The sequence below is a fragment of the Pogoniulus pusillus genome, chromosome 17, assembly GCF_015220805.1.
Source record: "Pogoniulus pusillus isolate bPogPus1 chromosome 17, bPogPus1.pri, whole genome shotgun sequence".
NCBI classification, from domain to species: domain Eukaryota; kingdom Metazoa; phylum Chordata; class Aves; order Piciformes; family Lybiidae; genus Pogoniulus; species Pogoniulus pusillus.
This window is the reverse complement of record NC_087280.1, coordinates 18,662,735-18,687,918: the sequence shown is the minus strand read 5'-3', so window position 1 is coordinate 18,687,918 and position 25,184 is coordinate 18,662,735. Positions and strand designations below refer to the sequence as shown.

General features: G+C 44.7%; 2 protein-coding genes across 5 annotated transcripts in view; both read right to left on the bottom strand.

Annotated features, from left to right (window-relative positions):
• Positions 1–5,494, bottom strand: part of IGF1R (insulin like growth factor 1 receptor) — a 186,252-nt gene extending 180,758 nt beyond the window's left edge. For all 4 annotated transcript variants that reach the window (XR_010305425.1, XM_064158027.1, XM_064158030.1 and 1 more), the window contains exon 1: positions 3,796–5,494. Coding sequence is in view for 3 of the 4 variants with exons in the window: in XM_064158027.1 (XP_064014097.1) it covers positions 3,796–3,889 (94 nt within the window). In the remaining variant the exon portion in view is untranslated. The remainder of the gene's footprint in view (positions 1–3,795) is intronic.
• LOC135182676 (sterile alpha motif domain-containing protein 1-like) lies at positions 5,135–5,842 on the bottom strand. The gene has a single exon (XM_064157080.1). The coding sequence runs from the start codon at positions 5,840–5,842 to the stop codon at positions 5,135–5,137; it is 708 nt and encodes a 235-aa protein (XP_064013150.1).
• Between the last annotated feature and the right edge of the window lie 19,342 nt (positions 5,843–25,184).

Below are 25,184 nucleotides of genomic sequence, written 5' to 3'. Positions count from 1 at the left end.
CCAATCTTTACAGCCCCTTCATTTCTTCACTTTTCACAACATACTAAATTAAATTTCCTTCACGCAGAGAAGAGTATCTCTCGCTCAAATGTTGATTCAGCACTGAAACTCCCAACACTCATCTTATTCCCACACCCATTGCTTTGCCCTCTCACGTTCTCAACACATTCTGTCTGATATTAGCTAAGTCACTACCATTTCCTCACCCTTTCAGTCTCTGAGTCATGCAAGCCTTTGCTCCAGTTCTGCTATGGAAATGCTCAGAAAGCACAATCTAACACCATCAAACAGTCAAAGTACACCACTCTTTCCTAGGGACTCCAATCACCATCACTCCCTGAACATTTTCCTCCTTTCCCTCCTTCTGCTGAGCCCAGCTGACATCAGTTCCTTAAACACTCTGGCATTTTCTATTCACTACCTCAATGAAAGAATGAATTACCCAACTCCTATTTAACAACGCTCACTAACCACTAGGCATATATGAAAACTCAGATGTAAAGGCTAGGTGTGTGTAATGCTGACACTCAGGAGGTCATGAGGACTTTTACTAAGCAACCCGGGAGAGAGATTACACATCAAGCATGAGCTACTGTTTATTAACACCAGAAACATAACATAGAGCCTGGATAGACAAACAAAATCTCACAGCTGACATGAACAGATCCATCTGAAATACTACCAGAACTAAACTCATTATTTTTTTCTGAATGTCTGACCTTCTCCCTTTGTATGCACGCAGTGTGTTCACAGATGTACACAAAGGCGAAAATCAAAACCCTATCACGCTCAAGGTAGAAAAGGAGGAAACCGCCATGTTTATGCTTCATCTTAAACCCACCTCTAGGATGAAAGTCTCCAACAGTTGCAGCTTTACACATCAAAAGCACTGTTAGACTAGCACATACTTCATCTTAATGAAGGGTCTTATTTTCATTTTTGGACTGTTGTAACAGAATCTCAGGAAATTCCCAGAAGATTTTAATGATCACTTTTGAATCGGAAGCTTCCCACTGAAGCTACCTTGCATTTTGAAGAGGTTTCTGCCGTATAACCACAAACAGATTTTATATAATTTAACACTAAAGGGATGGGTCTCTCCCCTCCAGTTGTAACTCCTTTGTATTCCTATTTAGGAATGCCTTGCTTGTTTGACCGAAAATGGAAGTGCCTTTTAGCTATGACACAGTATATATGAAAAACAAATAAAAATTAAGATTAATCTTCCTTCCACTATTGTGGGGAGAGAGAAGAATACGCCGAGATGCAAAACATCTGCTCTGGAGATCATTTTTCCCCCTAACAGCAAAATTCTTTCAGCAATAACTCGTGAAAACAAAGGCTATTAAACTGTAAACTACAAAGACAATCGATTAGAGGCAGTATTCAGCTAAGACAAGTTTTTCAGCATATCTTCCCCTATTTAAATGACTAGACCTTCAGAAGAAGAGATTTCATTTGGGAGATTCTTCAATGGGTCATTTTAGCTAAGTGGCAACCACAAACACTTAGGACTGGAATATAAAATGCTAGCATACTGTTCCTGTGCTGTTTTATTGACAGAGCTGGGAATGCAGTTTTATTTCAAAGTGTTCTGTACCAGGTAAGACAAGAAAAAAAAAACAAACAAACCTGCGAGCGTGTATCCTAGCAGCTTAAGAACACACCGTATCTCCTCCTCCTCTCCTGTTACTTCGTGCTACTCAATCCTTTGTAAGCCTTTCCCTGAAGAAGGGCACTGCGATTTGGTTTTTAAACTTAGAGATAAATCTTCTCTCTCGAAAACAACTCTAACCAAAAAGTTCATCTCCTGGAAGTAAGATTGTGGCTCTGCAGCCCTAGCTGGCCTTGCTACTACAACATGAAAGCGTAAATTTGGCCTTAATTTGCAAGGAGTTAATTGGCATTCACTGGCCAATGAAACACGTTATTACTCAACACGCATTACAGACTCGATCTATGAGCTTCTTGCACACTTTATTTTTGCAGTTAGCCTCATAGTCAGTACATCCAAAGAACTTCTCTCTCTTTCCAGCCCGAAACTACTTATACAAAGACTTTCTAGCTCCTAAGTTCTTTACATTTAAAATGGAGACAACTGATTCCTCCGTTTCTTCCCTCCAACAACAGGTATCTTTTTGAAAGTGCACACAACCGCAGCTCAAGGAGTAAGCTGAAAAACACACGGTGGACAAAATTGAAGCGTCAAGATGCAGTAAAGAAACATCTCTGCTTCTGCAGACACTGAAGGACAGGGAGCACTTTTTAAAATGGTTGGGCTCCAAGGCACATTTACATTTCCTTGTCTACAGAGATTCTCCAGAAAACAAGGGGAAGGATAATTTCAAGCAAGATATCCTCAGTGCAGCGTGAGCCCGACATAGTAAAAGAAAACCCATCAACATCGGGATGATACGGTGATGACTGCAGTCCAGTCAATCGCAGCGCCAGCCATCCCTGCCGTCTTTATTCCCCCCTTGTGCCCAAAGGGGGCGGGCACTGCAATATCACCACAGCTTTGAAAAGCACGAAAACAAAACTCGCGACTTTGGCAACTCCGAGGCAAGACAGACAGACAGACAGTCATAGCGATCCGCCAGCGATGAACGGCAAGCAGGACTCGGGCGCCTGCGTGCGCTGGGGACAGCGCGGCCGCGCACAATGAAGCACGCTGCTCGCGGTGCTGCGCTCGCATGCACAGTGGAAGCTGCCCGCACGCTGCTAACTGCACAAACCTTGCTGCTGGATGCAACGCAGCTGCTTAAAAAACAAAAATCACCTCTAAGAACACAGCACATCCGAGCATCAAACATTCTATTTACGCACAAACGTTAAATATTAACTTATACATTAATTAAAAAAAATAGTAACAGCAGACTGTGACCTTTAGCTTGTGGGATGCCACCGTAATTCTGCACCCTGAGCAGGGCGAGTGAAACCCTTTCATGGCAGTAAAGAAGCAATAAAAAGCAAGGCGCTTATTTCCAGGAAACCTTCACTCACTATGGCAGGTTATTGCATACAGCCTCCAAATATTGACAAAGATCAAGCTCCTTCCATGCGGGGAAAGCAAGCACAGCTCTTCCCAGCCTGCAAGTGTTTACTACGTAGCTCGCAGCCCTGGCTGCAGAGGTCTAAACACTGCGCCGGGCTAAGGAGGGGGAGTCAGGAGTAGTATGAGGGTCAGGTGGGGAAACACAAAAGAACGGACGGGTGGGCAACGCGGCTGCCCGCTTCCAGGTTGGGGCTGAGGCTCTGTCGACCCCGTTTGTCAGACCATCTCGGGGAAACAAGGGATAGAAAGGAAGGAGACGTGCAGCCCGGGTTGATAAAGGTGCTGGAAGAGCAGACGCGTAACAGGAGGAAAACACGCACATCCCCGCGGGCTGGGGTGAATCCCGCTCACCGCGGCGGGAAACGGCGCGCCTGCCGGGAGCCCCTCACACACACACCCAAACACACACACACAGGGAGCCCCGCACAAACACCCCCCCAAACACAAACGGGGAGCCCCTCACAAACACACCCCCAAACACATATATAGGGAGCCCCTCACAAACACACCCCCCTCACACACAGAGCCACTCACACACATAATACACACCCCAGACACAGGGAGCCCCTCGCCGACCCCCTCACACACACCTCCGAACACACAGGCAGCCGACGCCCTCCCACCCTCCGGGAAGCAACTCCTCATGCCCACCCTGGGAACCCCTCCGCGTCTCCCTCACACACCCCAGGGGCCCCATACCGATCTGCCCCCCACCCCCGACCGAAACGCACCGTACTCACTTTCCCCATTTGTTGGCCACAGACAAAGTGCGGCGAAGATGAGCAGAAACCCCCAGACAACGGCGAGGGACCCTCCTCCAGCGCCAGACTTCATTCCTCTTTTTTTAATTGGACAAAATTCTCCTTATCGAAAACAAAACAAAACAAAAAAGTCCAAAACTGTTCGTTTTCTTTTCTCTTCCCGTTCTCTAAAAATAACGACGGAGGCAAAAGCCGGACGAGAAGCTGGATAAATAAATCCACGTTGTCTCAAGAAATGAAAAAAACAAGACCCTTCGGACTAGTAAACCGGAGGGTTTCTGAGGTCCCTGGGTGTTGATCTTCCGGAGCAACCACACCAAAAATACACAGATATTCAAGATGTATTAACGGCAACAACAACAAGGCATGAAAGCCCCGGGGCGACGCTGTCTCCGGGGCGGTGGGGCGGGCTCCGGGGCAGGGGGCGCCGCCGTCTCCCCTCAGCGCTGGCTGCAGTGGTACATCGTGCACAGGAGTCGCAAACATGAGGCACATCGGGGCTGGCAGTCTGCATCTTCAACCTCCATTTTCAAACACCGCACACAGCGGCAGCGCGGACACAGACACAAAAACTGGGAGGGCCGCGGGGGGGAAAAGGGGGGCGGGGGGGGCCGCGACCCAGACAATCTTATTACAAAACAACAACAGCTTCCACGTCCCTCGGCGCGGGGCCGGGGCTGCCCTGGCGGGATCCCCCCAGCTCCTCTCCCCGCTCAGCGAGGAGGGGGGGTGGAAAAAAAAAACCACCCTACGCACAAACACCACCCACAACAACAACACCACAAGTCCGGCCGGCTGCAGGGAGTCGAAATGCGGAATTTGGAACGAAAATGAATTAAAAAGGCTTCACCCCCCCTACTCCCTCCTCTTCCTCTCCTCGGCGCCGCTGCCACAGGCTCCTCCAAAAAGAAAAAAAAAAAAAGAAAAAAAAAATCCAGGACACACACACAAAGCAGCAGCAGCAGCAGCAGCAGGGCGAGCGGAGCGGCTCAGTACCCCGCCTCCTCCCCCCGCAGCTCTCCTCCCCGCATCCCTCCGAGCCGCCTTGCCATCGCGCCGGGGGCGGGCGGGGGGGAAAAGGAGGAGGACGACAACAACAACAAAAACTACCCAGCGAATTTGTAAATCCTTCTCCTTTTTTTTCCCCCTTCTCTTTTCCCTCCTCCTCTGGGTGTGCGCGCGCTGCAAACCTTCCCCTCACGCTGCCCAGCCCAAGGAAGGGGGAGGGGGCGCCGGGAAGAAGTGTGTGTGTGCGTGTGGCGTGTGTAAGCAGGGGGGGCGGCGGGGTGACGAGGAAGGCGATCCGGTTTGCTGAAGGTCAAAGCCCAGGAACGCTTGTTGCGAAGGGTCTGTAATTCCTCCGGGGAGGGAAGGCGGCGGGTGTGTTGGGGGGGAAGGGTCTGCTGCTCCTCCCAATTAATTCGCCGCTCGCTTGCAGCAGGGCTCGCAGCGCTCTGCTGCCGCGTCCTCCCCCCTTTCTCCTCCTCCTTCGCGCTGTCTCCCTGTGCACGACGGAGAAGGAACGCTGGTAAACAAGAGCCTCGGCGTCGCTCCGCCGCGCCTGCCGCCGCTGCTTCTCCTCTGCGGCCGCACGGGGACGGGGCTCGCGCCCGCCCTCTCGCGCTCTCTGTCGCGCGCGCACGCGCTCTCCCGGTGTCGCGCAGAGGCGCGCGCCTCCCCCCCCCCCCCCCCCGCGCGCGGGCTGCCCTGGCCCAGGCGGCGGCGGCCGCGGCGCGCGCGGAGGCGGCGGCGGGGCGCGAGCGGGCGTGAAGTAAAAGGCGGAGAGGTGGCGGCAGCACGGAGCGGGGAGGGGAGCCTGCAGCGGCTGCGGTGGCAGTCTGGGGTGCTGTGGGCGAGGGACCCGTACCGGGCCAGGCCTATTGAACCTTCTGCTGCTGTTCCGGTGTCCGAGCTGAGAGAGAAAGGCCCTCGGGGCTGGACACGCCGAAGGAAAGCACGGCTGGAGAGCCAACGAACGACCCCTTGCTAGAAACAACACCCCTGTCTCTTTCCTGAAATCAAACATGTAGCGCAGTATGTATGTGTGCAGAGGAAGGGGCCGGTTAGGAGCGCGGATAAACACGGAGCTTTGGTTTCACGTGGTCTATCCATTTATTTACTCCGTTTAAATCCAGTCGCTCTGGGCTGATCACCGGAGAGCACAGGCAGAGGCTGAGCCGAGCATGCTCCGCTTATGTAGATTGGAGGGGAGGGAATGCCAGGGCATGGCTCACCTGAGGGAGCAACCATCAGAGCACATCCCCTTCCATGCCCACAGCCTTTAGTGAACGCTCCAGTCTTGCCTATTCCACACGCATTTCCCCCCTCTGCCCAGGCCCCAGGCGGAGAGCGACTGGATCAGCTAAAGCAGAAAAGGTTTGGGATTTTCGGGATCGGAAAACGTGGGCCGTGTTCCCACCTCTTCACCCAAGCTGCTAGTAGCCGTGCTGCGAGGCATATGGGTGTCCTGAGTAATCAATACTTTGGCATGGGGAGGTATCAAAATGATGCTGAGGTAGAAGACAGCAGACATCTGTGAGCATTAGCTATATATATATATATTTTTTTTTAAGCTACATTAAGAAATATGCAAATGCCACAGCACTAATGCCAATGTAAAAATTATGTTCAATTCTTCCTGAGCATCATGCACTACAATAACCTTGAATTATGTTTCTACCTCATTTTACACAACCTTATACATGTTTTTCTTCATTCTTACACCATTTGCCTCATCAGAATAGCCAAGGATTGTTGTCTTAGTTACACAGTAGCTCTCATAACCCTCAGGAAAGATGAAAAGGCTTTAGTCTGTATCTCAGATGTTAGAGGGGAGTATGATCACAGAGTGCAACAGGGCAGAGCTGTTACACGTGCATATGTCCAGGAGCATGTCAATAATTCAATAATAATAAGAGCACAGGTGCCAGGTCCATTTGGTTGGCAGCACAACCCTTTTGAGATTCAGTACAGGAAGATAGGTGAATGCACATACAGAACTGCCGTGCATGTGTCTACCATATACTATATCAACTGCACACAGGCTTAAAGGGCTTGAGTTAAATTTGACCAGAAAGATCTTCATGTCCAGTAAATTTGCACTCTTGCTGTGTACAGCTGTGATTAATGCTAGTGCTGCACCCTCAGCAGAGCAAGTGTCCTCTGTGTATATGTTACGGTGTTGGTGCAGCATAAGTTGTAATGGGTTATTTACAAATTAATATGTTATTGTGGAAAGACAGAGCTGAAGTGGGAACTGAGTATCAGTCATTTAGCATTCTGTGTCATAAAGAACTTTTATTGTTGTAAAATAGCCTTTCTTTAATATACTTTCACTAATAGGGTAAGTCATGGGCAAGCACATTGGACTGGATACCATACAAGCAGAGAACAGTAAGATGTGTTGTGTCTTTGAAGACCTTACAATCTTGTAAATGCAGTTCTACAGGTGTCATGACACATTTTTTTTTGTGGAATCTGTCAGATTTTTTTAAAAGGAAAACAAAACCTATAATAACAGGCCAGTGTTGAACCGGAGACACTCACAGTGCTTCCCATCCTCCTGAGCTGCCAGTGTGAAATTCATAAATTGGAATTATTTGGCTGCATTCTGCTAGGATGCCTTTACCTTTTATGCTCTGGAGGTACTTGGGAAAAGCCCTTTATCTGTGAATGCTGAGATGCCCGTAGCTCTGTAGTCTTAAAAGGAGAGCTCTGTGCAGTGTTCAGCTTTCCTTATTCTTCACATTTTCGGCAGCTTTCAGTGCCAGCCAGAGTTCCCATAAATTATGGTTTCCCCAAATCCATCTGAACACGTTAAGGGTGTGTTAGAAGGCTTCTCAAGCTTTGGGCATTTGCAATCTTCACTAAGATTTGGCAAAACAACCTCTCAGTTGTTTCCCTAACCTGTTTATTTTGTCAGTCATTCTCCCAACTTGGACCTCATTGCCCTTGTTCTGCCTGCTGCATCTTGCCCAACAGCTCATCCATAAGCTGAAGCAGTCCCTATTCTTTTGTTACTGTCCTAGCAATTCACTGGGCTCCCAATTCTCTGTAATGTGTCCTTCATGAGGCCACCAATACGAAATAAAACGTTTTAACAATAAAGCAAGCTCTGTTCAATATGTATCTTGCATCTAGATTTGTGCAAAGGTTCCCCCTCTTTCCTTTTGTACTTTAAAGTCTATAATTTTCATTAGTGTAAGAAATTGTTTTGTCATGACTTGATCTTCCCTGGTGGCAGAAAATTACTTTCTTCTCTGTCCCACTGGTTCTACAGTCATTCCTCCTCTCTGCTTGTGCTGGGCTTCATGCCTCCACTTTTTCCACTGCTGTTTTATGGTCCTTAGGATAGACAAATGGACAGAAAGAAACATATGAACACACGGACACACATTTTACCTTCTAGGGTGTGATGCCAAATGCCACTATCGTACCTGTGACCTGTTTAAAATGTCACTTAAGTGGAAAATTCAGGAAGTGTGGCAGTAGGGGTGAAACAACACAGTTAAAACAGCCACTGACCCTGGTCTCTCAAAACATGTATCTGCCCAAGGCAAATATCCTAATGCTCATTCATATTTTACCTTTAACAGCAGCCTCACCACTGCTTTCAAGGGCCACCAGTGGGGAGATAGAGGCCTCACTATTTTCCCTGCCTCAGTACTCATACTCCACATAGGCTTGACTAGACTTTATTTTGGCTTCTGCAATGCTTTCAGGGCAGACTGACCTCTTTACCAGACATGAGTTTGTCATAACCTTTCAGCATCTGAACATTTTGTATTACTGGAATAAGGGAGTAGTTGAAATTTATTCTCCTGCCTTCTCCAGCCATGTCAGCTCCCTGGGACGAAGGTCAGCCTGTGTCTACTTGAGGTGCTGTTTCTTTGAAGGTCCTCTGCAGCTCTTTGTGTAGCCTTTGCTATGCTCCCAGCAGTAGAAAGCACCTACCTCCAGCCACCTCCTCTTCTAATATTGCCAGCTCACGTTGTTCATGCTCTGTTTCAGGCTGAACGTTTTTGTTGTAGGTAGGTGTGGGAAGGTAAGTGCAGTGGGTAGGAATTCTGTCTGGGTGACTGATACATCTTTTACACAGCTTGGGTGGGATTTGTGCACCTGAAGGTCACATGCAGTCTTCAGGCATTGCTTCTTTTCCACAAAAATCTCTACTTAAAAAGTGTGTTTCATAGGCTCATAACAAGCCTTTCCATATTAGGCAAAGTGCAGGTTGCCCGTTTTTACCATCTTTTCCACTTTTGCCCACTTTTTGCTCTGCTGTAAATTGTATCACATACCAATGACCTTCACAAGCTCCCAACTGCAGGAAAATACTGTCTCCTTTTGGCAAGAGGACAGGAGTGCAGCACATACTTGCATGGACACTGGGTGGGCAGAATAATGTTAACCCCTCTGCAGTGGTCGAAGTGTCTGTGGAGCCTTCCTATCCACCAGCCATCTTTTCTTTTCCAGATCTGCATCACTGGGCAGGATTTAGACATAAGGAAGTAATTGTTTTACGATGAGTGTGGTGAAACAGTGACACAGGTTGCCTAGAGAGGTGGTAAGATGCCACATCCCTGGAAGCATTTAAGGTCAGGTTGGGTGGGGCTCTGAGCAACTGGATCTAGCTAAAGATGTCCCTGATCACTGCAGAGGGATTTTACTAGATGGCCTTTAAAAGTCCTTTCCAACCTGAACCATTCTCTGATGCTACAATTTGGGTAGAAGGAACCACCATAACAGTGAGATGGCTGAGCAGAATCCTCGCAGCTGCAGGAGATCAAACTCTTAAGCCAATTGGGGGGGGGGGGGGGGGGGGAAGGGAAGGGGAAAAAAAAAGGGGATATGTTTGATGTGTACAAGACTTAAATACCAAATTCCTGATCAGACAGACCCAAGTGAAGTATATTTCTCTGGATGTGAGTGATTTCTAATTCCCCTGGCCCTAATACTACTGCAAATAGTGGTTCTAGGTTGATCCCTTCTGGAGCAAATAAAAAGCAAAAGGGAGATGGGGATTGTTTATTACTTCTTTCCCACACACGTTTCTCTTTCAAACAAAGAAGTGTGCAGTTACATGGACGATTTAGGGGCAGCAGCTGAGCAGGAATAACTATAAAATTCATGTTTTAATAACAACAATAATAAGCACACAACAGCATTTATAACCCTAGTTACAGGCTTGAGCTATCATATCCATAGCAACCGCGGCAAGCGGTGAATGCCATATATTTAGAGTTCCCATGCACCTGCCTAAAATAGCCACCAATAAATTATGCTGATGTTTGTGCCTTCCTGACAGGGCTTTAGAAGGCTGTTGGTGCACTCACTCTGCCATCGCACCAAGCTTCCACCTCGTGGCACAGCAACAGCAGTTTCACTTCCCTCCTAAACCTCCACGTCCTCACCTTTGGCTCCCTGTTGGTCTTTCCGAATGTGATAAATTAGTCAGAAAAGATACCTTGAAGGTGAGTGCAGCAGCATGAGCCAGCGATAGGTGCAGGGGAACAGCTGCCACTTGCTTCCAGCATCTGTGTGCTTCTGCACTCCGGCACCGCGGCTGTGGAAACGTGCCTACCATTAATGTATTGAATTAATAAACTGTTGCCAGTAATTAGGGCTCTGTCCTGCTCCTGTTGCAGATGGTGGCAACATGATCATGCTGTATATTAATGGCGTGTGTGTAAATAGTTTACAAAGAGTTAATGAATGACTGAGAGGTGTTTGAATACATGGCTAGTCAGTTGTGGAGATTGTTACAGAGTCCAACAGGTCAATCGTGTGCTCGTAACCGTGGCTTATAAGCATCTACCAGACCATCTGTTGGTGTGCTTATTACATTTTATAACACAAACTACTGATATCTGCAACGTGCTTTTAACAGCTATTAATCTTGGGCTATTAACTCTTTCAAAGCAACATACATTTTTAAACTTTAATATGTAATATTACCAGCAAGACTTACACCTACTTGACTGAAGAAGGTGTCACAGAATGTGACCCCTTGTATTGGGCAGAAAGGATCTATCCCTACTATATGAATATTTTTTTCTTTGAGCACTTTGCATTTTCACCTCTAAAACTCTGAATTTACATGAATCTGATAGAACATAAACCAGGCCTACCCAGACGCCCTGTAGGACAACATGATGTTGACCCATGGCAAAAGAATGGCTGTAATCAGAGCAACACTTGGAAGAAACTTGCTGCATTTTCCAATTGAATAGTGACATCCGTCCTCAGATCTTAAAATGTGTTTATAGGCAATTAAATGTCACAGTTCATTCCTAAAGAGGATAATTATTGCTACCAGGAAGAAACACAGGTGCAGATTGACTCCAGTGACTTTAAGATCATCTCTTTTACTTGCAGAATTAAATGGACCATAAATGCTTCTAGGTTGCTTAGATTCATAGAATAGTTTACATTGGGAAGGATCTTAAAGATCATCTATTTCCAACCCCTCTGCTATGGACAGGGACACCTTCCACTAGGCCTCATCCAAACTGGCCTTGAGCATCTCCAGGGTGAGGTTAAACAAAACCTCCCTGGGCAACTTATCCCAATGTCTCACCACCTTTACTACGGTTTGGAGTTCTTTTAAACCTCAGGGGTTTTCAAGGTTTGGGGGTCTTAACCATTTCTTGGGGTTTTTGTTTAATTTTTAAGCCTCAGGTGTACAATAATTTATTTTAAATAGATTTAATAGATTTCAAAATAACAGATTTCAGAATAAACTTCTTGTTTCTCTTTGCATTTGCAGTTGACTCCAGATGGAGCTGCATAAATGAAAATTAACATTTGTTCTAGTTTGACACAACATATAAATGGAACCCAAAATAAAGTCAGTAGTGGGTTAAATCATGGGCAGTGTGTAATCAATGATACCAAATCCTTGACAGAATTCTGCATATCAAAATGTTTTATAATATATTTTAGTTAAATATGTTTTAAAATATTTTGATTATATTTTCATTTATTCACTTTTCCCATGATATGGTAGCATCAAAACTCTTTCAAACTTAATGCAATCCAAACCACCTTAAAGTTGCAAGAAGGCAGAAAAAAATGTTTCTTTTGGGAGATTATGAAAAAGCACAGCCTTAAAGCTATTAAATTTGATCTCCAGCATAAAAAGCAAAAGAAAATGTTCTGAAAATGTTTTCAAAAGTTGTTGAAGGAAAAAAAAAAAACACTGACTCCTCCTTCTTGGTGGAAATTGGACTTTTTTACTTCCTATAAAAGTGAGAATTGGGCCAGGTGTTTTTTTTTCCTAAGAACTCAAATTATCATTAGGTTTTAGGGTAATTTAATGTACAACTGTGACTAGCTGCATATACATTTAAGTGATAGTGAAAATGTTTTAAAGCAGTTGGAACGTATTTCCAGGTGGTTTGGGAATGTGTAAATATTAGCACATTCTGAAGGTTGGTTTTTAAAAGGCCCTTCATACTCGATAGGTCTTGACATCAATTTTCCCCTAATTTACCCTGTGTGTGTGTGTGTGCCCATTAGTGTACTGCATGGCCGCCACCTCTTTTGCAGTAGATGACTCACATAGATTCAGTGGCAGCAGAAGGAGTATTGGTCTAGAGATGAAGGACGTGGAAAGGAGGTTGTTAATCATAAGCAGCTTGGAAAAGAAATGTCTAACCAGTCTTTTCCAGGGCATGCCAAATACAAAACCTGCTGTATTCCTCTGAAAGATGGCTTTCCATCAGCACTGGGCACTCGCTGCCGTTACCCCATTCCTCTGCCCTCACTTTTTATACCACGTAGGAGGGTTCAGAGTGAGTACAATGCCCAAGCTATGAGGTGTCCTCCTCAATATGTTGTTTAGAAAACTACTGCATTAAAACAAGTAACTCAAAGATACAGAAGTCTCTTGTGTTGTGTATTTATGAAATGAACTTGAACTAGAAATATCAGCTTCAAATAATTTCAAGCTGTAGGTCAAATCAGAATCAAGGATGTGGGACTAATGCTGGCTTTGTTTAGAATTTAAAAATAATTAAAACTGCTTTTTTTTTTTTTTTTAAACGTGGGGGCTCCAGAGTTATTTCTTATATTGCAGTCTTAATTGTCTTCATTTTCTCTTTCTGTACTTCCACTACCTACAAACAAGTTGCCAAGAAGATATGTGCTGTGTGAGTAGACTGATTCTGTAGTAGAGAAATTGCTCCCAAAATTGACTTTGAATCTCAGTTGTTTAAACCCCAGTTACCAGCCAGTTATAACCCCCAACAGAGACAAACTGTCTCCTTCACACAATGCTTTTGTTAACTCCTCTCTATTCAACACCACGTGGATATGTTCAAGCTACTGCTTTTTCCTGGATGGGCTCCTCCAGCCCTGTCTGTACTTCTATTCTGCTCTTGGAGACAGACACAGCTAAAATTCAGTCCAAATTGGGAAGACGTAGTGTAGCAGCTCTTGAGACCAGCCACCAAATAGCTTTATGTCTGTATTTATTGTATGTTTTTATATATTTATGTAAAGTATACATAGATGATACTTTCCTCACTGCCTTTGGACCACTGTTCCTGCCAGTTAACAACTATTTGGGATGCTGAAAATATTTATCCAAATAATTTGGACAAACCAATCAAAGCATTTCTCCTTGTGTCATGCCCAGCTACACACTCCCCATTTTCTCCTCTCAGAGCATTTCTCAAACTGGTATTCATGCAAATGAATTGGAGGAACACTGACAATTTGTCCTTCAGCATCGTGTGGGCTTCTGGATTTGTTTTATGTGAGAGAGTTGTCATTTGTCTGGAAGTTCCCATAGTGTATTTACTGGTCTCCTGACGTTCCTGGCGCCAGGTCTGCATTCCCAGAAAACAAGCCAGAAGCAACTTTGGAAACAGAACCTTTATAGTATCCACATATTGGGCCATATTCAACTCCAAAGTCAGCAGGTGCAACTCCCATTGATTTCAGTGGGAATTCTGTCTGCTTGCGCTGGAGCTGAACTTGGTCCATAGTATCTGGGCATCTTTCCCAAAAACTTTCTTCACTGAATGCAGGGAATGAACCAAAGAATAATACACTTCTCTGCTGTCCCTAGGAAAGGAATCAGTCTGTCTTTTCAAGAGATTGTAGGGGAAAAAAATACCTGCTAGTCTTGCAAAGCTGCTTTTGCCATTGTGCCTTGGTGTGAATATCTGAAATATTCTCATGAGCTCACACTTTCCCTTGTTTAAAGGTTGCCTGCTCAAGATCACCTCTCTTTTTGAGGCTTAAAAGAAAGGATTCATTTAGTCTCCTTTTTTCCCCTCATTGCCCAGTATTTGTTATGCAATGATTTTTAAACATCACTGAAAAAAAAAAAACCAAAACCACCAAAAAACTTGTATTGCCAGTAATTTAAGGAAGAATCTCTCCTGCAAAGGCATGTGATTTTGTCTGAAGAAATGCTCTTTCTGCTAAGTCATCTTACAGAGAAAAATGCTCAGCTTCATTAGAGAATATTTTACTTAAATCTTTGAGAGGAGAGGAAAACTCTCAGATATGTTTTTAAGACTCTCACTCTTTAGGATGTGTCATTGAAACTGAACATATGCTTAAGTGCATTATTAAATAAGAGACTTTTGAACGAGGTCTTACATAACTGTATCTTCATATCAGAGGATTTGCATTCTGTAGTATTTGCTACAGTAAGTGTAAAAAAATTAAAATAGCATTATCATCTCCAGGCAAAATTTCTGTGTGGGTTAAGGCATGGGATTCCAATTCGTCAGCAAAATCTGTTGAGAGCAGATTTTTCAGAGGGGTGTCCATCATCACAGGGGCATGATCTTATCAGAGAAGGCCGTTCTCACCAGAGTTTGGCATAGATTTGTTTACATAAATTCAAGATAAACTGCCAAGTGAGATAGAAAGATGTCTGGCTACTTTCTCCACCTTCCTGATCCAGATAGAGGCCATGTTATTACCAACTCAAGTTCTCCAAACATTCTTCCAAATCATTTAGCTGTACCAAATTCACTGTCAAATATGCCTTTGAAAAAATCCTCTCGTTGGCTTCTAGTTGGCATAAATCTGCCTCTGCATGTTTATGACATGTTATTTTCACTCTCCAACACACAAGATTGCAGGAATTTTTCCTGAGGAGGCAGTGGGGGCAGTTCCATCAGACAGCTGTCCTGGTGAGAAAGCAAGCTGCGTGGCAAGGGTGCCAGGAAGATTCAAGCTGTTTTCTCCCATTTTCTCTTCCTAGGTGGTAGTTTCTCCTTTGCTCCACTCCAGATACTCATAGTAGCAACTATTACTCACAATTTAAACAAAACTGTGCCACAATTGTAGGTTCTTTTAAATCCAGGCTATTCTCTTTTGTAGGTAGACTCCTCAGAGCAGTTTTCCGATGCCTGAAAGATCAAGAACAAGTGCGTAGAAGATGCACTCTTGTCCATTGTCTTGAGGATAAACCATGGCAGAGGACTGATTACCCTGAGCTCAAGAGAGGATTTCTACAAAGTGTCTTCCTACAGCAGGACTGTGTCATTCAGCAGTGCCACTTGGTGTGTTATGCACCTTAAATATACCATTTAATTGATAAAGAATATCAAAGATCTATCAGCTTCTTAGATAAAGCCAAAACCATGAATACAATTGAACACAATGCCCAGGGGAGAAAAAAAACAGTCCTCAGTTTTTCTGAGTCAAAAGATGGAAAGGCAATGCTGGAAGATGTGGTCTGTAGAGGAGCCCTTTTCTCTTTAAACCTTTTCTGCTGTGGTCCAAAACACCATTCTGCATCAGGTGAAGCTAAAGATTTTTCTCACTATAAATATTTGTGCAAAGCCTGGCATAAAAAGATTTTATAAACCACGGAGAGGCATCTTCTGACTTCACCAGGTCTGAAGAACCTCATGAAGAAGCTTTGAAGAATGCTAGCTTTCCAGAGGGTGGCATTGCTCCTGAAGAACAAGAAGAGAAGCCATGTACAGTCACATTTTTCCCCCTGAATCCTATGTGTTACTCCTGGCATTTAAACATTGAAGCCTCCTGGCTTCCACACATGTCTCTATCCCCAAGGAGCACAGCATGAGCCACTCTGGCTGTAGTGATACAGTATTTTATCACATGTACTGTAATATTATCCCTTGTAAAGCATAACGCTCTCGAGTAGGCATAGTAAACTGAAGACAATCGACATCTTAAAGGGTAATACATTTTTATGTGTTTAGTCTCTTATGGCACTATATAACTTCAGAGCCCAAATGCAGCAGTGGCTTCTCCAAATCACACTATTAATATTGTATAATGAGCAGTGCTGCTGCTCCTGAATTCTGGCACACCAGAGGGTGATTGCCAGCACTTCCAGTCCCTTGTAAAAATGTTATTCTCTTTGCTGTGTATGTGTTTGGCTTCTGCTGGGCAATGCAGCTCGGGATTGTTGTGGTGCTACTGTGATTGAAGGTGAATTTTCCACACAGATGCAGGTGAAATGAAGGATGATTTCAGCCTTTTGCTGCCTAGGGATCACCTAGATTGCGGTTAGAAAAGTTTTCAACTGCAGAATAAGATTTGGTCCCTCCTGGGGACCCCTCCCCACTTTAGGATTTTAGGATTTCTTCTCTAAGAAACAGCTCTCCTCCCCTCCCAAATCAGACCATGAAGCATCTCCGGTGCTGTCCAGTGTAACCTAACATGTCCTCATAGTGTGAATGAAGCTTTGAGCATTGTACCCAGCCCTTCAGATGGAACCAACGTTCTTGATAACTTCTTTCCATTCTGCACCAATGAGAGCAGTCATGGAAGTCAGTTTGTCCATGTTCACACAGAAAAACTTGGAGCTGTACTATAATTTAGCCAACAGCCCTTCCCCGACAAATATAGATGTGAATGATGCTTCCCCCAGCTTTGGCATTCAGCATTTCTGCAGCCTCTGGAATTTTATGATGATCCAGAGAACAGAACATGTCTCCATCTTCCCATCTATTCTCTGAGAATAGCTGGAAAGTAAGATTAAATATTGCCTTGCTCTTGGGCTTTGTATTCCTCTGCCTCTATGTAGGAGTCACAGGAGCGTCATGCCTAGAGCAGCCTCCTGGCATTACACAAAACCACACAGGTTTGTGTGCCCTGAAGTCTTTTCTGAGACTCCATGTGAAGATAACCTGTAGAAAAAAATCACTAAAGTCCACAAGCAAACAAAATCTGAGAAAGACCAAAACCAATCAACCCCCCAAAAACCTGCTGGAGAATGTTTCCAAGATCACTACAGCAAAGCAGAACCAAGCTCAGCTTGAATTACTCATCCAGTTTTATAGAGCACTATTGTACCTAAGAAAAGTGGGTTTGAAATTACTCTTTTGTGGAAGGATGGCTGAGCAAGAAGCAGCACTGTGACTGTAACACATCCTTTACTTGCCAGCAGGAAGAGGGATGTGAAGGGCAGTGGAAAATTATGGTAACTGTGTTTGTACAATGCATTGCCACTTCAGAAAATTTTGAGTTCTGGTAATAAACTGTCACATATGCAAGGCTAACACAAATTAAGTCTGTGATACACTAAATGTCATCACATTTTCAAATTGAGAGTGTCTTGCCCAGAAAATCTCCTTCATTTTTGGGTTCCCAATCCTTAAGTCAGCTCTCTCATAGCAAATATGCCCCAGCACCTGGGCAATGAGCACAGGACAGAAGAGAATAGCAAAGAACAGGGTTTTTTTTCCCCATTAGTGGTATTTTGCTGCTTCCCACAGTAATTGGAATTCAGATAACGTTAATGTTCCCATTCTTATGTTAAAAATAATAGTAGACTGCTGGTATTTCAGCTAGACATTAATTGTATAATACTCATACGACAAATGCTATTAGTTTTAGAAATCTTCCAGATAAACTTATATAAATTTGTCACCACAAACCCATGAAAAAGCCTCCATGCATATTGATTAGGCCTTTTCTATAGTAACACCAGATCCCTGAATAGTCCAACAGGAGCTGCCTGCTTCCCAGTGAAGGAAGATCCAGCTGTAGCGCTCCGTTCTTGCAGCCTTTCTTCTTTTCATTTGCAGCCTGCCGTCTCTCACCAGTACACAACACTGGAGAAATTGCCTTCATACCAGGACTCACTTCCACAGAACGTGTTGTACAACAGGTTAATATTTTACAGCTATTATCTGAATATTATTTGAGTGTAAGTGATTAGAGAAGGGGAACATGTACAGCTCTGCTGGAGGGACTTGGTGAGCAACTGGCACATGCTTTCCCAAAAGAGGGCTCTGCAGAAGGAACTTTTGAAGCCTCTTCAGTCACAGGAAAATCCATGAGCCCAGTTCATCCCCAATTAAACCTTATTGGAAGCAGTGTAACAGCCATTTTCCAGGGGTCAAAACCCGAGCTGAGCTACAAGGCCCCATGTCAGGAGGAAAACAAACGAAATTGCAGACATGTGCCAGGGAAGAAGAGGCAGCTTTACATTAAGTCCCAGCTCTGTCCCGCCAGTCATGTCCTCACTCATCCTTGTCAAGGCTGTCTCTTCTGCAGCCTCAGCTACCATTCACATTCACCATGAAACAAAAGTTGTCACCTTAGGCATCCTCTGTAGCTCTCATAGTTCAGACCTAGACAGCAATACAACCTGCTTCCCTCCTTTATCACACATATGCTGATCTACTCTTCTTTCCTCCTGCTCATGCATCTAGCCTGGTTTCCTCCACATCATCCACACCTGCATGCCATCTCCATAAACCCCTCCCTGTGTTGCAAACAAGAGGAGAACTCCAGATGGCATAAACTACTAGAGATCAATTGAAGTCACCTGCCTGATGATCTTTCTGGGTATTCTATTGTAAACACTTGATGGCATGGTTTATTGTTGTGCTATTTGCATTAGACTTACAAACCAAATGTTAGGGTCATTATTCTGTTGTTCATTGAAGATTTTACCAGCTATTCTGTTCTTCCAGACCTCCACTGTCTCCCCAGTTCGTCCACGACACACCCAAAATAGTGTTTGGAGGGTCAACTTCTTTTCAAGACAATCATGAAGTTTTAATTCAACCCTCTTCTCCTATGAAAGGGTGCCTCAGCCTGGCTACAAAGTGCAAAATGACTGGGGAGAAAACACACTTAGGAAAGCTTTGAAAAAGAAAACAAAGCAAAAACAAAACAATGGAGAGGTGAAACTACTTCTCTTAGTAACTGAAACGTTGAATATTTATGCAAATCAGTACCTAGCAGTGCACAAAATCCCAGGAACTCATGCACCTCAACTCCTTGCTCATAACCGCTAGAAAATGACTTTCACAAATGCTCTGCAGCGCTTTGTGTAACCTGAGTTTGCTCAGTTCCCTTCATTGTATTCCTCTGTGCAATCCAGATTTGTAAATCATTCCAGGAAACTTTTTATTAACTCACAGGAGCCCTCCCAGACAATACTCTGTAATTTCCACTGCTCTGAGTCAGACACAGTCATATCAGCTGAGAAATATCCATGACCTTTTTGTGTCATTTTTCTTCTGGTGATCACAGGCAGTCAAAGCAACTTCTGGATGAAGTTCTTCTCCAGGATTTGGAAGGGGAAGGTTTTTGCCTGCTCACAGCCCAGCTGAATTCACACTGAATATTTTCATTATGCCTCTGTAAATTCCCCTTACAGCTTAAAAGGCACTGAGTATTTTTCTTTCATTGATTACAGCTGAGCAGTCTAACGCAGCTGCATTTCAATGGAAGTGAAGTGATTCCTTTATGCTATCGCTATTTTGCCAAGAGCATATGGTGTGAGGTGGATAAAAAGGACAATATTGCAGGCAGCCACAGCAGAACCTCATTTATCATACTCTGAACCTCCCATAGCACAGTTTTCATGTCTCTCCATCACCAGCTGACTCCTCCTTGCCAGGATGTGCAGTGACAGGATCATTTGTGGTGTTCTCCAAGCAGCTCAGCCATCAGATCTTCTGCTTCATTTCAATCCTAGTTCAGCACAAACCATTTCCTCTCCAAGAGCAAGAAACGCCAATAAATTATGGCTGCAGGGGAAACATTAATGAGGGTGGCTGTGTTTTCTCATCCCCTGTTTGTGTGGTGTTACAACCAAGCAGCCAAGGTACCCAATTGGGGAGCTGCTGTTGATTTCAGAGGGATTGGTGGCACGGGGATGTGTGGACTTCTGTCCCACCAGGCTGTCAGATGAATTCTTTGCTGTGAGTATGGACTGAGCAATGAAATACAGGCTTCAGGGCTGCCCTCTGCACAGTGGGCTCATGTTTTATTTCTGGCAGTCTCCACTGGAGAATATTCACTAATGCATTGAAACTTTCTCCTGACAAACACTCTGCTTCCCAAGAAAGACAGCAACTCATCCTCTTTTGTTTTCATCCGTTTTCACAGTGTACTTCTGCTAAGCTGACTGACATTTGAATAAGCCCCAGGAGAATTATACCTAGGACATTTCTACTAAATATTGCCGCTGTAGTAGGAGGGTGCAAACGCAAGGGAGGCATTTGGAAGAGACTTGTAAACAGTTGCCTTGGTACTACCTAATTAGAATGTTACATTGTCTGGTGGGATCTGCACCCAGGAATGTGCATAGCCTGGATTAACTTTTCCAGAGCCAGGGTGGTAGACTGTAAGCAGTCAAAATCAGGAAATCATTTGGAAATGGGAGCTGGGTTGCTTTGGAATCTCTTTTCCTGGTTGTTGGTTTTTTTTTTTTACTGGTGAACAGAAAAGAAGTTGTCTTGCTTCAATCTGTGGCAGCTGTGCTGCAAAATTGAGGGGTCCAGGTTCTTTAATAAAAAAAAAAAAAATGTAATTTCTCCTCTCTCTGTGGGGTTGCTCATGTGGAAAGCAGAGTGGTCCAAGGAACCATCTCTGGAGGAGCATTTCAAAGTCCTGGATTTTATTGCTAAATTTCCTTTTGACCTGTTTGGCAACCTTGGCCAAGAAACTTCTGCCCTTGCTCGTTCTCTCTAAATTTAATTTCCCTGGTTCTGAGGCTGTGCAGGTGCATTTATCTGTACAGGAGCCAAGGCACAGTGAGGCGCTGCAGCAGCTCAGGGTAAAACAAGCACATGGTAACATATCTAAGGAGAATTCAGGAGTGTATCATCTGGGTACCATTTGAAGCATCCTTCTCTCAGTGCTGCCCTGGATTCTTCCTCAGACCATATCTACAGTCAAAATAAGCTTGTGTTTTTGGGCTCTTTTCCCCCTGTTCCTATATTCACATGATCTCTGACACTTGCTTATTTCAGCACCCATTATTCCCCCCAGATTTTTCACATACAGCTATGGCAGAGCCATCAGCTGATTATGGTCAGAACTGCTTCCTTCTTCAGTACTAGTCAATGGCTTGGCTCTTGAACACAGAAATCAGGTGCTCAGCAGCTATACTACCAGGGAATATGGAAGTCCTTCACCTTGGAATGCTCTAAGGTAAAAAGCATCTTGATTTTCTCCTCAGTCAGAATTTCCAGGAACTTTCTGGAAGTCTTTCCTTTGTGAAGGACTGCTGAGAACACAAATTCTAGTACTTGAGGCTGGCTAGATGTTGTGCATGCAGGAGATGTCACAGAAAAGGAAAGGAAGTGTTCTCATCCCTCAGCAGAAAAGCAACACCACTCAATCATCTTTCCCGGGCAAAGAATCAGACCCAACTTGGGATATATGAGGGATCTCATTAACACAGTCTGGCCATTTATTGCCCATACTAATTGCTTACTTAATGGTACTGCTATTTGATTATTTAATGGCTATAGCATCCCTTTGAATCACCCTTTTTGTACACAATTAAGTGCAACAATTTCCAATTAGTTGTATGGCTTTGGGTTTCATTTTGCTGTTTTAAATCAAACAAAGAAGGGATTGAGATAGCTGAACAAATTCTGGGATTCCAGAGATTCTTTTTTTTTTAAGGCTATTTGCTCAGTTGCAAAGGAGAAGTATTTCCAGGTTCTGAATTCTGAATGAACAGAGTAGAAAGTGCAGGGAACCAGCTCAGCCCACAGAACTAAGAGAAGTGTTTCTATGGGGCTTCTGACAACCATCTTTGTGGAAAGTTCTGAATGATGCAATATCAGCAACTTGCCCTATCATGACTTTTTTCCTCTACTCTGTCAAACTGAATTGTTGCTCTGTGTCTCGAAAGTGATTTTAAAATGTCAAAACTATCCTAAAAAATCAAAATGCAAACTAAATACCTTGCAAACTTGACACCACAGATCAGGACTGCAAGCTCATCTAGCATAATGTCCACTGGAAATTTAATCAATTCCACAATAAATCCTTCTTTTATTAATGAGCATCTGATTGGATTTGGTTTCTCCAAATGGACATGTGTGAGTCCACCTGCCAGTTTTGGTGGCTCTAACCATCATATTTTAAAAGGTTTCTCCTCTCACTCTCTTTACATCATAATGAAAAACAAACAAACAAAACCAAAGAAACAAGAAAAAACACCCACCACATGAAGAACAAGAGGAAACTACCAAAGTGACCACACAGTGGAAACACTGAAACCAAATACCCGTTCCTCAGAGCAATATCAAATGAACCAAGTAAACAACCTGGAAAGAATGAGATAAAACTATTCTCCTCATCTCTTTCAATTTTAGTCATCTTAGACGTTATTTTTGACCACAGGGGGAAAAGGGCGGGGGGGGAGGGAAGCCTCCACAAAAACCCAGACAGAAAGACAGTTTTAAGAAGCTTTTTACAAAATGTGACAGGACTCCAGAAGTGTCTCTCCCAGTTCATGCCAGCTAGAGCCGAGCCGGGCAGGCTATGCCCCTTCTTGTTCCTGGGAGTCCGAGATGGCAAAATTCAGGCTGTTTACTTGCTCGGTCTGAAACGATTTCTTTATATTGGTGTTGAGTGAGTCACTAGCCAGGAACTGCATATCATGCGGACCATATGCAGGGAGCTGCAAAGATCTGACTCAGAGATGTAAATCTGTGTCGTGGTGAGGCACCGAGGGGTTTAGTGACACTTTATTCTTTCCGCCTTTATTGCTGGTGTGGGGGCGGTAAAAAAACACCCTTTTGTCATTGTGGGGATGTTTACGCTGAGAGAAATCAATTTCTTCTTTGTGGTTGTGATCAGAGGTGCGTGGCAAACGTGCTGGAGCTCGGATGCTCCCCGGGTCAATCGCCTACAGAAAAATCCCCGGAGGTCTCCGCGCTGCGCTGAGCGGCAGCGAGATGATACGTGGATCCCATTGCTCGCATTCCTCTCGCCGGGACCACCCACAGCTGATGGCAGCCGTGGAGACATGGAAATCATTTTGCTTGCGTGTGTGTCTGAACGTGCGACCTCAGAACTAGGAGAGCCTGGCTGTTCGGGGCACCAAAAGCTAACGCCCAGCCACCCACCCCTGGCTGGTCCTCGGTTATTCGGGGATAGCTCAAGGTGGGGAGGTGCTGCTGAGAGGCGCCCGGTGCCGCCCGTCTTCCACGGGGTGCCAGGGGATTGGCAGTGGGAACCACCTGGGTGGTTTTCTCCAGCACGTTGCTCTAGGGCTGCCCTGGATTCACATCACCCACAGGTCTCCCTGCAAGTCCCGATCCCACCCGCGTGAAGCTCCACTCCGGTTTTTAGGGCTCTACATATTTTGGTCATGACATATGGACTGTCTGCGAGTGCACGCCAAGAGGTGGGGTGGATTTTGCTTCAGCAAACCTGGATCCTCACTGAGAAACCCTCATTCATCCAGGGCAAAGTGAGGAAAACAAACAACCAACCAAAACATCTGCAACGCCTGCAGGCAGGCTCAGCTCTTCTATAACTAGAGGCTGTTCACTTCACACCAATATACTTCACTGTACCACCAAAAAGGCAAAGCAGATTTTGCTGGGTGCTGGCTATCTCCACCTGGGCTACCTATGCTGATGCCAGCAGGTTTTGCCTAAGTTCCTTTGTTTTGCTTTGATACCTGGAATTATGGCCTGATAAAATCTTCCCAACTAGGATGCTGAGGGAGGAGGAAATTAATTCTGCAGGCTGTTAATGGGGTTAGTCCAAAAGAGTGGTCTCTTCATGGCATTTAAGTGGTAAAGGCTTGAGACAAGACCACAAGTGGGCATCCTGTTGACAAAGAGCCTTTCTTAACATGAGCAAAATGTTGTTCAGGGACTTTCCTCATACAAAATTGCCCTTTTAATCAGACAGAGCAGGCTTTGGCTGGACAGAAGAAACATAAAATAAAGAATTTGCTTGCCTTTTAAATTTAAACCATTAAAATCAGACTGAGGGAGCAAAGACATTCTAAAAGAAATCAGTATTTCCAGTGCCTTTTGTCTGACTCCTGAGGGCTGACAGGGCTGATGAAGGTCCCCTTATGTTGCTTAAGGTTGGCTCCTTGGTATTGCAACTGCTGCAAAAACCTGTGCAAGAGCTGCTTGAGGCTGGACCATTGCATCACACCTGTAAGTAACACATGGATTTTGCATAACTCTGGTTGTAATTCTGTTGTTATGGCACGCTCTAGATGTCTGCAATGTCTCCTCTGAGGAGTGCATATTCAGAAGCTTTCCAGGGGCTGGGGCAGACAGGAGATCTTGATCTCAGTGGTGCTTGTCCTGAGGTTGTGCTCTGGGGCTGTGCAGAAACTTACTTGGGGTTTGCTTTTAGCCTAGAGAATTTCAGTACCATCTTAATTGTTTTCCTGCTTCTTTCTAGGTCTTGAAAGATGAGCAGATGCTAATAGAGGGAATTCAGGCTTCACATCAGTCTTCTCTGCCAGGGAAGCCCATTAGTAGGGAATGCACTCAGACGGCCATTTCTTTGCAGAAATCATGACAAGAAGATGTTAGGGGAAGGCTGAAAATCAGGTGGTGACTGCCATGTCCTGGGAGATGCACAAGAGTCATTACAGCAGACACATCATGCACAGGGCAAGAGGAGTTTGCAATGCCCATACACCTCATTAATCCCATCTGCTGCTGTCCCTGCTAGGTAAACAGGCATTTTGTTTTGCCACTCTTGAGACAAACAACTGTGGATGCTTCCAGGCAGACAGGACTCAGTATGGGTAGGTTAAGACAGAAACAATGTGCAATGGCAGAAAGAAGGAGCATGGGGGGAAGAGCAGGAGCTACAGGTCTGGGCACAGTCATGCCTTCAGTAGGAATTTTGCAAGTCCCTGTCTGCATAGTGTTGTTGATTTTGCCATCTTTGATCCAGGTAAACAGGACTTGTGTGCACAATGAAAACAAACAAGTTAGGCTGGAAAATATCATGAGTCAATATGGCTCTTTTGGAGCCTCCACCTTCCTTAACCCCAAGTCAGCAAATGCTTAAGTGCTTGGCAAATCAAGGGAAGAGCCCAGGACTCCAAGCCTGGGGCAGCCCAGCCTCCACACTTGGCTCTAGCTACTTTCTCCTGGTTAATTAAGAGACCATCAATGAAATGT

What these genes read in the sequence shown, in the direction of transcription:
- LOC135182676 (XM_064157080.1), bottom strand. Translation starts at nt 5,842, where the DNA reads ATGTTTGATTTCAGGAAAGAGACAGGGGTGTTGTTTCTAGCAAGGGGT.